General features: G+C 39.1%; 1 protein-coding gene across 2 annotated transcripts in view; it reads right to left on the reverse strand.

Annotated features, from left to right (window-relative positions):
* dock1 (dedicator of cytokinesis 1) overlaps window positions 1-16,784 on the reverse strand; it is a 258,880-nt gene that overhangs the window by 209,631 nt on the left and 32,465 nt on the right. For both annotated transcript variants that reach the window (XM_026915791.3, XM_026915792.3), the window contains exons 2-9: window positions 10,329-10,412; window positions 9,747-9,787; window positions 9,494-9,549; window positions 6,399-6,495; window positions 5,304-5,452; window positions 3,458-3,593; window positions 1,181-1,338; window positions 29-110 (exon numbers count right to left, since the gene is read on the reverse strand). In XM_026915791.3, coding sequence (XP_026771592.2) covers window positions 29-110; window positions 1,181-1,338; window positions 3,458-3,593; window positions 5,304-5,452; window positions 6,399-6,495; window positions 9,494-9,549; window positions 9,747-9,787; window positions 10,329-10,412 — 803 coding nt within the window. The remainder of the gene's footprint in view (window positions 1-28; window positions 111-1,180; window positions 1,339-3,457; window positions 3,594-5,303; window positions 5,453-6,398; window positions 6,496-9,493; window positions 9,550-9,746; window positions 9,788-10,328; window positions 10,413-16,784) is intronic.

Genomic DNA, 16,784 nt, shown 5'->3' on the forward strand with positions numbered 1-16,784 from the left:
GAGCAGAAGAGATAGGGAGGATACGCACTGTGAACACGGCTCGCAGGTTGTGAAGCTGATCGATGTCTTTGACCAGACCAGAGCTGGACCACCGGACAAGGTAGTTCTCACTGTGAAAGAGAAAAAAAGTGAGAAGGGCTTCTTTTATACAACACTAATACAAACACAAACTACAATTCTGAAACAGTGATCACTGGGGACTTAGTTGCCTCCTTCACCCTCCTCATTACTGTGCAGTATACACAAGGATCCTCGTCCTGGCAAACTCTCCACTGTTCCAGACTTTTAATTAATCACAGTGATTGTGTGTAATGGTATTTTAAATGAATATTAACAGGAATGTTGAACACAATGCCCAGACTTGGAACAAAACTGAATTTTTGACCAACATGTTCTGATCAGCAGGCCTATTTCACACAGTTTACCCCATGAGATCTGTCTGTTTTGTGTTTAAAGCTCTTTTTAATCGGTGATGGACGACAAAGATTTCTGCATGTGCAACCTAATATTCATACCCAAAAAAAAGGGAAATGGCTTATGGTCCAGCAATAGAGTTTCTGGAGAGAAAAAGATCTATATGCAATAGCAGTGCCAATAATTTTTCCAAATGGTTTTGAGAGAAAATTCTACTAAATAAAGTTATCATGAGAATGACTTTTCTTTACATACACATTTCTTACATTTTTAGAACAGATCATTTAATTATGTGCCATGTTTTATTTTATACAATACTTGTTGCCCATTCTTGATAAATTGCATAATACGCTTTAGTCCTGTTGAATAAGAGGGATAAAAATGTGCATATCACAGGAAGTCATTCTGAAAGGAATAAAATGATGAAAGCCTAAAGATCAGACAAATGATCAGTGATATTTAAAAAAAAATTAAAAATTAAAAAAACAGCTCAGGGTTTTACACAATTCCTTTTTTAAAAGGCTTTGATCCAAGAACAGCAGTCCCTTCCAAAACATTACATTCTGTTTCCGTATTTGAGTGTGTGCACACACGTACACACTACTTTGTTCTACATATGTATTTATAGACAATGTATGCTTTGTGGTTCAAGTGTGTGCCTGTGCCCTGGTTTGGTGTGCATGTGCACTTATTACGCTTACATCTAAGCATTGGGCTGGTCGATGGACAACTGTGTCAGTACTGAGAGTGTCTCTGAATGAAATACCTGATGAATTTGTACTCATTGGGGTCGTAGAGGGACATGAGCACCTCAGCATCCTCTCCGATCTTACACACCACGTTCTTCAGCGTCACAAACAGAGCAAAGGACGGCGTGGAGGCAAACTTGGCCTGTCTACTCAGATCCAGATTCTGTCTCTGAGACTAGGGGGAGAAAAAAAGGAAAGAAAGAAAGAAAGACTTGCTCTGATTAGGGGGGTTTCACACCTGGCCCAATTCAGGGTCCTGGGAGAATAACATAGAGAATTACACAGAAGAATTCTTTCTGAACTGCGGATCAGCTGCATAATTCCATACATCACTTTGTGCATGCAGGTTTACAGGCGCTAGGTTCATCCGTTTATTGTTTATTTCCTCTGGTATGAACACTCAAGGAGCAAGAACAGTGCTTTTATAAAGGAACCATTCTTGTATGAAGAAAATTTTTAGCCATGCATTTTCCACGATGATCTCAGTGCCAGCACTCTCACCACAAAGGTGAGCTAACTACAGAACTCCAGTCCTGAAAGTGTGGCTTTAACAATCAATAAGACAGTCTTTCTCCTCCGCTGACCATAATAACCCTTTCCCTGTGATCACGAAACCTAAAACAGGAAGTAACGTGCCAAGCCGAACCAATCTCGTTGCTCAGCATGCAGCGTTGCAACACAGTATGATGGAAGCAAGCCTGTTTTCCAGAGGACCAGGGACTCGTTCTCTGGACCACTCCCGAGCTTGAAAACACCGTTCACACTTCACCAACCATACCGAGGTTTGGGGAGCAAACTGACACTGAGTTGGAAAAAAACATGCAAGAGTTAAACAACCTAGGATCAGGATTAGAGCCATGCTACTGTAATCTACTGGCATTATGCTTCTGATACATTGCCCCTGATCCTTTAGCATGTTGAAAGTGAAAACGCAAGTAACCCAAGACTGACTGATAAAGAAAAAAAATTGACAATGGATCAGGAAACAAGTGCTGTCAAGTCTAAGTGGGTATTTGCAATCATCGGCAAACTCTACAGCCCTAATCTGGGTCATTTGATAGATACTGACTACATTGTAGAAATGATGAATGCAAAGTGCTTTTACAGCTGTGAAAGCCCATGAGTCTGGACAAATATGAACATATGAAAAATCTAAAACTAAAGCAACCTAAAAAGCCTGAGAAAAAAAACAACTAACTGCCAGAAATTCCCGCTTCTCTAATGTTCGCTGTAATATAAACTCAGCAAAAGATGCAATATGTGTGTGTATGTGTGTTTGTGTGTGTGTGAGAGAGAGAATGCTAAGAAAAAAACATTACAGTCGCATCTGCTGTGCAGTTCACCCGTTCCCAGAGCACATATGGAAATAGAGATCACGTGTCAACCACAGAATGCACATGTGAGGTTATCTAAGCTTCACACCTGTCTATTTGCGAGTCTTGCACTTCAGATTAGGCCTCTCTCTGTGACGCTGCAGGGCAAGTGTGCACACGTGTATGCATACGTTGGAGGGAGTTATTACCAAAAAAAAAAAAAAAGAAGACAGAGAGTGACAGTAAACCTCATTGAGCATGCACAAGAGTGTATGCATGGATGTGAGAGGTTTCAAGGCTGATCTGGCAGACTGAAAGCTGATCTTGTCTTTTTCTCACTCTCTGAACATGTTTAGTTAAAGGAATAAGTCTCATTCCATCAAAACCAGCATTTCACAATACAGGGTTGTACGTTTTTACATGGTGACTAATACACAGGAAACCTGAACTACACAATTGACCCCATTCCTATAAAAAGTCTCATTTAAATAGTAGATAAGAAATAATTACGGAAATCAGTGTGAATATTATAACTGATAATATCTTAAGTATGCATAGCTGTAACTCCACTAGCCTTGGGTATATTCCACATGCACTAAAACTGAGAGTGGGTTAATAATAGCACACAACCATTATGCAACGGAGAGGGACATCGCTAAGAATTCTGGATCCCCTGAAAGAATATTCTTCTGGTCCCCAAACTCTATTTTCACACTGCATTTTATTTACATCACCACCTCACACCACACTAGCGAGGATACTGATACCAGTCGAAAAGATGAATAATAAAAGTTTACGAAAAAAAAAAAAAACACTAATAATTGTAAATGGTGTAAATGGTGTAACTGTCCAATATTTCACCCACATCGTCAAGCGAGTACAAGCTCAAATCCAGAAAATGCCACAGACAAAACTCACTTCCATGAATTTGCAATATACTTGGTTTTTTAAGACTTTTTTTTTTTTTTTTTTTTTTTTTACCTTCTCCTCCTGAATGCGTTCTTCGATCTGTCTGGATGCAGCCTCGTGTGCTCGGAACAGGTTGATGGTGCTGGTGAGGTCTGGGTCCAAAATGTTCCCATCCTTATCTCTCACCACCAGATCCAGATCCAAAACCCTGACGAGCAGAGCAGAACAAGACAAGTCAAGAAGGGGAACGCAAACAGAAAACAGCCATCTGAAGGTGTGGTGATTAACACAACAACCAATATGGCAAATGCATATTCCAGGTATTTTAAGTGCACAGATAGTTTCTATAGTGCAACATTTCCTCCTAGGTATTAAAGTGTACTGTTTAATAAATAAGCAGAAACCAGTTCAGACTAATTTCCACTAAACTCTGAATCTTCCTTCCATCTGAAACAATCACAGCAGTTTGGTAAAAGTCGCCCCTCAAGACAAAGTTCAATTAATTTTTATTTATATAGTGCTTCGAACAATAGACATTTGTCACAAAGCAGCTTTATAGAAATGCCAATGTAGATTTAGAGCTCTAATGAGCAACCCAGAGGCCACAGTGGCAAAGGAAAAACTCCCTGAGAAAACATGAGGAAGAAACCTTAAGAGGAACCAGACTCCAAAGGGAATCCATCCTCTTCTGGGTGACACCGGATAGTGGGATTATAAGTCACCCTGCCATCTATTTCCTTAAAGACACCTTTAAAATAAAGAGAGGAGCAGAACATGTGCTTTCACGCTCTCCTCAAACTCATTTATCACACATAGTGCTGTGTCGTAGCAAATCCTTCGGTTTAACTGCAGCTCTCATTGTGAGGTGGAAGTGTCGGCCATTTTCAATCAAGTGGCTTGTAATTCTAACTAATTTAAAACATGATGTTTGTACATGGACCACATGTCACTTGCTCATACTTGCTGTTTAATACCCCAACCCATCACTGGGTATACAGGTAAACTCCTCTTACTGCTCTGAAATACTGTAAATACTCAGGGCTCTCCAATGCAAAAACCAGGCTTAGCAGTTACTGACTTTTTTAAATAAATGAATAGTGCAATGTTATCTTTGCTTCAGGGTATTAATCCTTGTTATCAAATAAATAAATAAAAATCAGTTTTATAAACCAAAACATCTGCATGGTAAAGGGGACTGTTTGCTTCTGTTCACTCTACATTTAATTTCAGGGTTACTAATTACAGAAACGCCATATAAGCAGGACGTAACGTGAACGTGCTTTGAATAGTTCTGTTTTGCTCCCATAATGCTCCCATAAGTGTAAAAATGCTCTAGGTGAAATTCCCTAAAGGCTTCAAAATATTAATGCTGAGACAACGTCTGTGATGCTTCTGTGGAGACGAAACTACCTACGCAAACTTACAAGCTTGCATTATTGTGTGCCTGAGTGCTCCAGTACTGTAGGTGGTGCTATTAAAATGACTAAACTGCCTAATTTGTTCCATATTTACAAAAAGGAAAGAAAGAAAAAATATGACAGGTGGTACATGAGCCTATTGAATAATTGAGGGTTATGGATGAAGACTTTAGCATGCTAGGGAAAACTAGAATGAATCAGCTCAGGCATGCCTTTTTTGTAAGGACCAATCACAGCCTTGATTGCATGAAATTTGCAGAATTCGGCATCTGACATGTATGCATGCTGTCTGTTTGCTCTGCAATTATGCCATTGTTTGTGGAAGCTAGCTCAACGCCGTCTCCGTATGCATGATAAGATAATTACAATGCCAAACCCTGTCACACAGGTTATAAAATGGGAAAGTTTTTCAAAATTCTCTCTTATTGTGTTGAAGCATGATCACTAAGCACACTAAATCTACATGGATAAAGCAGGAAGTGGAAGCTGAGAGCACACACTTGTTGCCATAGTCGATCTTGGAGGTGACTTTCTGCTTGAGTTCGGAGAGCTCGTCCTGTGGAAGAGTTCCTGACAGAATCTGTGATCGCCACTCGATGAGATCATAGATCATGTCACGAACGGTATTAAACATCTCACGCTTGTCACCCTGTGGAACACACACACACACACACACACACACACAGCTTAGTCAGTGGATACAGTGCAATGAGGGCTAATTAAGCTGCCATGTTCACTCTGACACAGCAGGAGTGTGAATTTTAATAAGAGTCAGCATGGTGAACTACACACGAACTTTCCAAAAAAATTATGATACTGACTTGAATGCACTTGTGGCCAACATGATGTAGGCCACTGTGTATTAGAGCTGTCAGAATGTTTTAGTAATCACATTCAGATTTCAATAACTTCTATGATCTGGTATATTAATGGGCCTAAAATTTTGCTGCTACTGACTGAAGAAACATTACGAGTAGCACTAAACACAAGCAGAGAAAATTACAAGAAGGCCATATCATATTTACATCATAAGCATCAATGTAGAAGGTTCATTTTTGTTAATTTTTCCATAGTAATTTTCATCGGTCGCTCATATTTAGCTCAGTTTCACAGAGATCCAAGCAAAAATCATATTCAACACACATTTAAGCCGAATCTTAAATGGCTTTTTATTCGGAGCTGAGTTCTGCGTGCTTAGTGAGAATTTAATAGTGAAACTGCACACACGGCGCATTAAAAGCATGATAAAATAGCTTATATTCTACTCATACATCATGATTTCACAACCATCATTTAATATTTGGTGGCTTCATTCATTTGTGTGCACAAGTAATTTTCGACACACAATATAAAAAAAATAAAATGCAAAATAACAGGGCGTACTAGATTGAGTGCTATTTTAAGCACTATTAATTATTCAGTAACTACAGTGAAATGCGAAAAGTATGTAATTATGCGTTAAACGCTGGGAACGACGACACACAGCTTCACTGTCTGCACTGAAGTTTTGTGAGCATCAGCCACTACTTCAGAGACTCACGCTGCATTTTGCCAGCACAGAAGATCTTACTGAGGACCTAAAGACTTTTACTCACCACATACAAATCCCTCCAGATGGAAGCCCATTCCCGCAGAGTGGTGGTGACCTCATGCACCAGAGGCAGCTCTGTGGGAATGACTGTCTCCTTTGGTCTAACATAATGGAGAGTATTATGGAGGAATGAGGAGAAATAAGACAGAACAAGAGAAAGATACTTCATCAGACTTCATTAACAGATTTGTTAAAACATACTTTTTACATATGTAAGCACGAAATCCACAAAAAAAAAAAAAAACTTTTCAATAAGCATGTGCTTTAAATTTGCACATGTTCAGGCTGTGAGAGAAGCCTCTCTCTCCATAGAGTATACTCAGCTCATATCCTCAATCTTGTCTTAATAAAGAAAAGTGCTCTCTCCATTATTAATCCTGACCTTCTCTGCACAGCACATTCAGATCATTTCAGTCATGTTCGAGGACGGTTGTTCTGAAACCTGCTCCCAATCAGCACGCCCATTACTCACTCACCAAGTAGCTGCGCCACTCCAAATGCTTTTTCTTTTTAAAAAAAAAAAATTAAAAAAAAACACCAAAACCCTACCTCTCCCTCATTCATATAACAGGGGGATGATGTGCAAGCAGTTTAATGTGCACTTCTTCCAGGGCAAAACTATAAAACTCTAAGTATCACACTTCTAATCTCAGACAGTGAGTATCATTTAAACTAATGAGAGCTCAATGACAGACGTTAAGCGCATCAGGAATGTGGATCTTCTCGTATAGTACATATTTAAGCACAGAAATTTTCCCATATATTAACTTTTTACCACAATCCTAGGTAGGCTTGATCAATACAACAACATACACGATATTACACTGCCACAGTATGTAGTGATGTTTATCGATTATATTGTGTATTCAGCCAATGTTTACACATTTTGTGTAGGAGCTCTGCAATTTAACATCAGCTTATGCTAGTACAAGTTCACTCGAAATCACTCAAAAATCTGCCAAGAGTGCAGGCGTTTTTCTCGCTAACATAACAGGAGATGAGCCAATTGACATGTTAATCTGGAATGATTTATGCCGGTGTTTTCATCTCTCCAACATTAAGTGACATTGCCTGGAAAGCCCCGTCCCATCTCCTCAGACTTGCATGTTCTTGTCTCAATAACGTTAATGGTCACGATAATTAGAATGTAATTAAACATGCTGTTTTTTTTTTGTTTTTTTTTTTTAAAGCTCTCCTGTGTCAGTGCTGAATTCCAGCTCATGTGCATGTGTGTTACAAAGTAGGCATACAGATGCTGCATATTTATAGTAACTTTCAATTTTCCTATACAATAATCAGAACTAGAACAACATAAAAAAGGCTTAGGAAAGAGCATTACAACAAAAGCCTATTTCATCTAACAATCTGAAGATTTTTTATTTTTTGGGTGTGGTGTGCAGATTCTGATTACCCTTCATATACATGTGCAAGCCTGCAGTAGCCTATTCCTAACATCACATGTTCGTTCCTTAAACCTGAAATGGTGAAAATGCTTGTGCTCATTTGTTATTTTAGGTGATCAGTTCTGGACGATTCCATCATCTACAGTCGCGTAAATAAGTTGTTTGTGGGTCTTTCCACTTTCAGTTTTGTCTTCAGTAAGTGAAAAGCATGCTCAATTGGGTTGAGGTCAGGTGACTGACTTTGCCATTTAAGAACATTCCATTTTTTTGCCTTAAGAAGCTCTTGGGTTGCTTTCGCAGTATGTTTTGGGTCATTATCCCTCTGTACTGTGAAGCGCTGTCCCATCAGTTTTGCAGCATTTGACTGAATGTGAGCAGAATGTGTAGCCCTACACACTTCAGAATTCATCCTGCTACTTCTATCAGCAGCCACATCATCAATAAATACGAGTGACCCAGTTCCACTGGCAGCCATACATGCCCATGCCATAACACTGCCTCCACATGATTGACAGATGATGAGGTATGCTTTGGATCATGAGCCTTTCTTTTCCTTCTCCATATTCTTCTCTTTTCATCATTCTGGTACAAGTTAATCTTGGTTTCAACTGCCCAAAAAATCTTGTTCCAGAACTCTTTTTTTATTTTTTTGATGTTTTCTAGCAAAGTGTAATCTGGCCTTTCTGTTCTCGAGTGTTACCAGTGGGTTCCATCTAGAGGTAAACCCTCTATATATACAATCATGAAGGTGTCTCTTGATTGTAGACTTTGACAATTATATGCCTCCCTCCTCGAGTGTGTGCTTGACTTGGCTAGATGTTGTGAAGGGGGTTTTCTTCAGCAAGGATAGAATTCTGCAATCATCCACATTAGTTGTCTTCCAAGGTCTTCCAGGCCTTTTAGTGTTTCTGAGCTTACCAATGCATTCCTTCTTTTTAAACAATACCAAATTGTTGACTTGGCCATCTATGCTATCTGTCTAATAGGTCTGTTTTGTTTTCTCAGCCTAATGATGGACCTCTTTTTACTGTATATTGAGAGTTCCCAAGAACAGCTACCAAATGCAAATTCAACGCTTGGAATCAACTCCAGACCTTTTATCTCCTTAATCTGTCATGAAATAATGAGGAAACATGCCACCCTGGCCATGAAACTGCTTATAATTGTCCAATTACTTTTGAGCCTGTGAAAGTGGAAGGACTCTGTAAGAAGTGGCTGTATTTCCTGTATTTGCTGTATACGGTTAGTGCAATATTCTTGTTAAACCCCTTGCATTAAAGCTGAAAGTCTACACTTCAAATCACAATCAGTCTTGATTGCTTCATTTCAAATCACTGTATAGTGATTTTTTTCAGTGGTAAATTGTAAGCAGAGTAAAATCAATAACACCCACGCTTAACCCTAGGGATATAGGATTAAAAATACAGCTGTCAAAAAATAGCCTATGCCATAAGAGAAGGCTGGCCTGAGCAACAATGACAAAACTTCAAAAATATACATACCTCTGTTCTGATACACAACACAATGTTCTGTATTCTAAATTATTGAACACCAGCCAAATCATTCCATTTTTAAACTATAAGCAAAAAAATTAGTGCACTGCGGGGCCACTAATTAAAGCCTCATATTATAATAAAAAAAAAAATGAATGAAAAAATGGAGGTAGCTTTAAAATGAAAAAAGTAAAATGACTTACCCACTGCCTTCAACTGTAGCCTCTTTCAAATGTACGTAACAGGCAGGAAATATGCCCTGCAAGGATAAAATATATCTCTGCATTATGTCTACACCATTTCAGTGCAAACTAACAAAACCAAAAATCAAAATTAAACATGAGATCTAAAATGACTCCTGATATCCAAAGACACTTGACTTGACTTGACTCAAGCTTCTTGACTAAACTACTAACTCATCTTCTCAGGCCCCGACCTCCTCATAAATCAGCTCACCTTTTTTGAGCGCCTCCTCAGTCGGTGTCCCCTGTACCAGCCTGCAAGACAAGATGTAATACATTACTGATATTGTAAACAGCTGTGATTGCATTACGCTGACAATATGCATCTCATTACCGGAGCGCAAACTCTCATTCCTTCGCACAAGTGAGCGCTCGTATTTCCCCGTATCCGGGGGATGTGTTTAATAAATCACTGCGTGACATGATCTCTGAGGCTCTGAACAAAACATTCAATGCTAATGATTTTTTACAAATTGTATGTGCTCGGGGCCAAGAATGCTTATACACAACAACTGAATAATGCCTGGATGGAGGGAGACTGTATTTGACAAAAAAAATGAATGAATGCATTTGAGGGGTAATTACTAAAAATGTCTAGCTTTGGAAAATATGGTGGCTGCTCATGGAATATGACCGACTCCAATCTCACATCCTACGATGGAGTGAAGGCATTACTCTCGTTGACAAAGAAATATGGTTCCATTTTCCCAGAATGCCACTGGTGTCAAACCTGAGAGAATCCATCACAGGCATATGGAGAAAAGAAAGTGTGTGTGTGTGTGTGTGTAAAACTCACCTTCATACGTCTCCAGTATGTGTACTGTGTCTCCAATTTGCAGTGAAAGCTCCTCCTCACTGCGAGCATCATAGTTATAAATCGCTAAAAGACAGAAGGAGAAGAATAAAATTAGGTACACATCAGGTACACGGACCACAACACTAGCACATCATCAAGAAGGCAGGCAGAATGTACAGACGCAAGCAAGTCAAGGTGGGTTTACTGTAATTCCTCTATACAACTTGTAGACATCGGAACAAAATGTTGTTTCATGCAGACCATGGTACATGTTATGAAGTAGCAAGATACACAGGGCTGCATAAAGTGAAAATACACAACAGTGTGAGACAAGTACAAAATGTATAATAAATACTCAGGACGCTCAGGACAGTGTACCATAACTAGGCAGGACAACAGGAGCATAGTGGATGGAAGAACAGCAGCACGCAGGGTCGACAACTCGGTGTGACCTCAACCTTTTTTTATTTCTGCTATGCAATGAAGTTTTTCAAATCCGATGCATTCATTAGATTATTTAACTCTATATAAAATATATTCTCATTCAAGTTATTTATTTCTGCCCAAATCCTACAGCAGCTTGACCTCACAAAATGTCCAAACACCACCCTAAATGTCTGTGATTTGCTTTACTCATTCACCTACCTATACTTTATTTATGCTAATATACACTATATAATAAGAAGAAAACTTTTTAAAACCTTGAGTACAGAACAATTTACCAATTTTTAACTGCTTCGTTAAAATGCATAATATTACTTTAAATAATTAATAAAGTAATTGGTGTTGGAATTTAAAATGAGTTTAGAGGGGGGAAAAAAAGGGATCTACTCGGGTTTGAATTTGGCCTGGTTTTGGACAAATTTTATATATTATTGACTACTGGCTGGCTTTTGTCACACAGACCTGCAGACTTGTAGCTCATATACAAATACAAAAAATATATATTATATAACAGCATTACAGTTTATATAGTACAGTGAGCAAAAGAGTGATTTCAGGCCAGGCTTTAGTATTCAAACAACATATAGGCCTACACAGTGATTAGTTATACAAGGTGATAAACAATTTTGGTAGTCATGTCGCTTAAATAAGCTAAAGTGCTCAGATTTTTCTACTTATTTTACACATCATTTGCTGCTTAAAAAAAAAAAAAAAAAAAAACGCAACAGATTTTTTCCCCTCAGGAGTACAGCAGCCATTTCATAGTATACAGTAAAATCTTGAGCATCTTGATTTTCTAGCTCTAAAGACAAAACCATAAACCTCTGCACCATAACCACAGTAAATATGGAGAAATAAATCTTATTTTTTTATTAAAATTATTAATAATCTAACCTTGCTGGTTAGGCTGTACAATCAGATACAAGGCAGAAGTCAGTGCTAGAAGAGTAAGTTAGGGTTACAATATGTGCATCACACATAGGGGAGAGAAAAAAAAAAAAAAAGTGTCTTATCAGAAGAAAAAGTCTTCAGACGGCACTTTACCTCTACAATAAAATTCACATCTCAGATGAAGAGAGATAAGTATAATTGATTCATACGCAAATCGCTTTCTCATTGCAATCAAACCACACTAGCAATGAGCTCACTTCTCTCAGACGGTCTCAGACCAGTTGTTTTGTTCTGCACCCCAGCGTCATTGCTGTGTTCTCACCATATGTGAAAGCAGTTTAAGTCATAACTTATGGAGCAAGCTTATAAAAGAAAGGCAATCTTTATCTTTTTCTTTTTATTTCCTCTCTCTTTCTGTCTCTGTTCATCAATCCCTTTCCTGCTTTCTCAGTTTCCTCACATTCTCAGGGTCTACAGCTCAGGCAGGGACACTGAGCAGCTTTACAGTGGCCATGAGGTGTCATACAGAGACCATGAGTCCTTAGAAGAGGCCCTTGAATGTCAAGGATATCTGGAAAGAAAGTAGCAAAGAGCAAAACAAAGATCCTTGAGACAGGTATGTTGACAATTGGTTAGAGACTACACTCCAACCGCTAGGCAGTATTTATGACAGCTACCCTTAGGCCCTTAATTAGTGGTCAGTTTCTGAGCACAGGGCAGCTGAATATTTATGGTGGAAGACTGCAACCTTGCACTGATACTGATGTGCATGAAAAAAAAGAAACAAAAAACCCTCACCAAGTCTGGCATTCCCAATATATTCATACCAGTGTCTTTCTCACTCTCTCTCAAACACACACACATACACACACATACATACACACACACACATACATACATACATACACATACACACACACACCAGGGCACTGCAGTATTAAGGTTTCCCTAACTTATAGGTTACTTTCTAGCTGTACATTACTAAACCCCCCTCAGCCCTTCATGGCCTTCAACGCAAAGCCACGATGCAGCTGCAAGACTTTTCAGCCTTCCCATGTTCTCCCACAATAGCCCATTGCTGGGTTTCCTCAACTGACATCCTGTAGCTGCCCGTATCAGATCTAAACTACAGATGCTCACCTACAAAGCCTCAGCTACCTGAAGGCACTTATTAAACCCCGCTCTCCACCACATTCCCATTGGAAACAACAAGCATGGCTCCACCTCGTACCCTGGTACAAGGAAGTCTTACCTCACCCTGGCATCCAGGTGGTGGACTGAACTTCGCCTGGCTGTCCAAACAGTGAGTCAGTCTATCTTCACATGAAGACTGCAGCCCCACCTCTTCACTAAACACCTGAAAGAGCACTAATGATAAGAATAAATGCTGGTACTCTTTTGTTGCTGTACTAACTACTCTCTAAAGGGTTTTAGCTTGAGAGTATTCTTGATCTTGACCTATTTGTACTAGCAAATAGTTGAGGATATGTTTTTCATGGAAACTACCAAGCACTTCTGTAAGTCGCTCTGGATAGGGAGAGGTGCTAAATGCTGTAAAAGTAAATGACCATCACGGGACCGCCACTAATCTGGACCACTCCTATTTTGTCGGTCCACTTCGTAAGTGTAAAGTTACTACACCCTTCATCAGTGTCAGTGTCAAGTGACCACTTCACTGTTGGTGGACTTAATCCGACAGTGGCATTGAGCTGTTTAAAACTTCAGCAATGCTGCTATGCCTGATACACTAATATCACATAGCTTTATATAAAAAGACTGGTATGGTGGGAGTAACTGATAAAACAGCCAAAAAAGCAGACACACAGTAGGCGTACTTCATAAGGTGGTACTTACAAGTGTGTACAATGTAGGTCCACTTTATTTACTCAGTTTATTTTATCCCTCTATCTAATCATCAGTGTCAGACCTACAAGCCACCCACCCACACACACACACACACTCACAAGCACGATACAACCACAGAACAGAGTATTACATCAGATGAGTGATAACACCATTACAGCAGCACACATATAGAACAACCTCTTACACACACACACACACACACACACACACACACACACTTTACTGGTTTTATTTACTCACTCTCAGTCAAATCTCTATAAAATGGCAGAGAACAGAAGACACAAACAAGCTCAGTCAGCAAGCACTAAAGACTTAGTTTCAAACAATAAATTCTACACCAGCGCTGTGAAGTTACAAACAATAAATTCCAGTCAAGCGCTGGAAAATCCTCAACAACCTATCATCAATAACACTCAAACTCTCACTCTTATAGAACAGTGGCACTTATTGTAAAGAAGTTTTATTTGCAAACTGCCTAAATAGTCAAATGTCAACAAAAGTGTAATTTCTTCAATGGCAAGAGCTACAAAAATGGTCAAAGTAGTAGTAAAACAACCTACTACTACTATTATACACACACATTCGTCTTACCAACCTTGTGAGAATGTTCCACTGACATAATACAGATAACCGCTACACCCAAACCTAACCTTAACCTCAAAAACCAAAAGGAAACATTTTGGTTGTTTGCTTTTTTTTTTTTTTTAATGAATACAAGCATTAAGCTTTTTTGTAAGCAAAAAAAAAATTAAAAGCAGGTTTCCTCATGGGGATCAGCCAAATGTCACCACAAGATCAAAACTGTCAAACATTTGTCCCTTCCAAGATATAAAACCATACCCTCACCCACCCACACAGCAGCGTTTCCCAACCATAGCTTATACTTGAGTTGGGCATCCAAGTATATCGATGACTGCACAAAAATATTTCAGCACATATAAATTATTATATCCATTCAGAGAAAAGAGCATGAGTTTCCAATTAGGCCTTGACATGAACAAGGTTCAGGGTCAGAGGCGAAGGCGAACACTGACGAGGTGAGAAGAAGTGGACAGACCTGGAAAAGTTTCTGCTTCCCTGTTGATAGTTTGATGTTAATGAACCTGTGAGTTTGGCCATTATTTTCATTTACATTCAAATTTCAAAATACGTTCAGATTTCAATTACTTAGTATCTGATTTCACCAAAAAAAAAAAAAAAAAAAAAAAAAAATCAAATTTTAACAGATGGAGATGAACTAATGGCTCATATCACAAAGTTTCTTTCTTGAGGGAGAAAAAAATCTTTTGGGGGTAATAATATAAATCATATATCATACATCATATCATATCTTATAACATAATGGCATTGTAGACCCTGAACTGTCGTCTATTTAGATGCAGACCGAATTATTCCAATATGAGCCTGTTGGAAACTCCTTCAAATTAATCTCACTTAGGACACACACTGTGCTCCTATTGATATTTATATAATTGGAAGACTGATACATAATTTTTGCCTTTGAATATGTCCATCTTATGAACACTGGACTAGTATTTGAGCAGTGAAATGCATTCTGACAGCCCCATCAGTAGTGTATGTTTCAGCATGCAGGAGCCTGTAACATGCCAGTGAATGGGCTGAATCCATCACCTGCCTGAGTCCAGTGTACAGCGGGCAGCACTGAAATCTAATCAGCACAGTACACCACCTCCACCATGCGAGTCTCCGTCCCAGCCAGGAGCTTTCATTTGCTTTTGTTCTGCTGCTGTCCTGCATCCTACTATTTATCCAGACGCATGCAGAGAGAGTGAAAGACACAGAGACAGACAGAGGGAGAGAGGACGAGCAAGCAAGGAAACATGAACAATAGAAGAGGAAAATGACTTCAGTGTGGCGCTGACAGAAAGAATACACTGAAAAGCACAAAAGGGTGACTGATACGGGAAAGAGCAGAAGGAATGTCCCTCACAGTTCCTTGGAAATCGTTTGGGAAAAAATGTTAAACACTCCAAGCCAACCAGATTTATAATAGTGTGCAAAGCAATCCGGTTTCATTCATTCATCTATGATGATGAGCAGTAAAATAAAAGGTAGCCATTTTAACAAAAATAAACAAGGCAGAATCATAGTGTCATCATGGAAGCTCCTGACCGAAATAGGCAACATTCACATCCAAATCATGACTTCAGTATTATCATCAGACTTATTTGCTTACCAGCTAAAGTCCCAGATGAATATACAACATAGATGGTAGAAGCCAATCCATATCCATGTTATATTTACATGCTGACAGCACAGCAGACAAGCCTCAGTATAGTGATCTCTCTGACGTTACAGTGGGCTGAGGCTCACCGAAACTGGGCAGTTGAAGACTGGAAAAAGATCAGGCGACATTTTTCCAGTCATCAGCTGTCCCGTGTCTGTGAGCCTGTGCCCACTGTAGCCTCAGATTCCTGTTCTTGATGGACAGGAGTGGAACTCAATGCGGTCTTCTGCTGTTCCATCTCAAGCTTTTGATGTTTTGTCCATTCTGAGACGCTTTTCTGCTCACCACGGCTGTAAAGAATGGTAATTTGAGTTAGTGTAGCTTTCCTATCAGCTCGAACCCATATACCCATGCTCCTCTGACCGCTCTCATCAACAGGGTTGTTTCCACAGCTCACTGGATCTTTTCTGTGTAAACTCTCCAGACTGTTGTGTCAAGCTCTTGACCTCTATCTGATCATGATTTTATGCATTATGCTTAATGAATGAATGAATCAATCAATCAATCAGATTACTGAAAAGTCAATGTGATCAAAATGTGGTCTTAGTGGGCTTTAAAATGCTCACTTTCTTTTCTCAGTTATGCTGTTTATTACCATTTATTAAGATTAATGAATTGCATTATATGAAACAGACAGATATTTGAGGCTATGGAATAAGACGATTCTATCTGTTTGGCCTCAGTTCAGAAATCGACTTTCTATTTGTCTTAGAAACAATTGTAACGTAAATCTAAAGTAACCTAAAAGTCATTGAGCTGAAAATGTAGATATGGCAATAGAGTTTTGATGTCAAAACTTTTTATTATACAAACATGACCTTATAACATGCTGGTCACAATATCAGTATATAATATTAAGCTCACGCTGCAGTTCATAAACCTCTGAAAGTGGCCAAATGATGGAATATACCTCAGAAAGACAAACAGGCACTGTTTACCTGCACTATGGATGGAAAAAGATCCTGCATAATTAGCCTAAGTGCTCAGCTTACTTACACACGCGCCCA

The sequence above is a fragment of the Pangasianodon hypophthalmus genome, chromosome 12 (assembly GCF_027358585.1).
Source record: "Pangasianodon hypophthalmus isolate fPanHyp1 chromosome 12, fPanHyp1.pri, whole genome shotgun sequence".
In the NCBI taxonomy this organism is placed as follows: Eukaryota; Metazoa; Chordata; class Actinopteri; order Siluriformes; family Pangasiidae; genus Pangasianodon; species Pangasianodon hypophthalmus.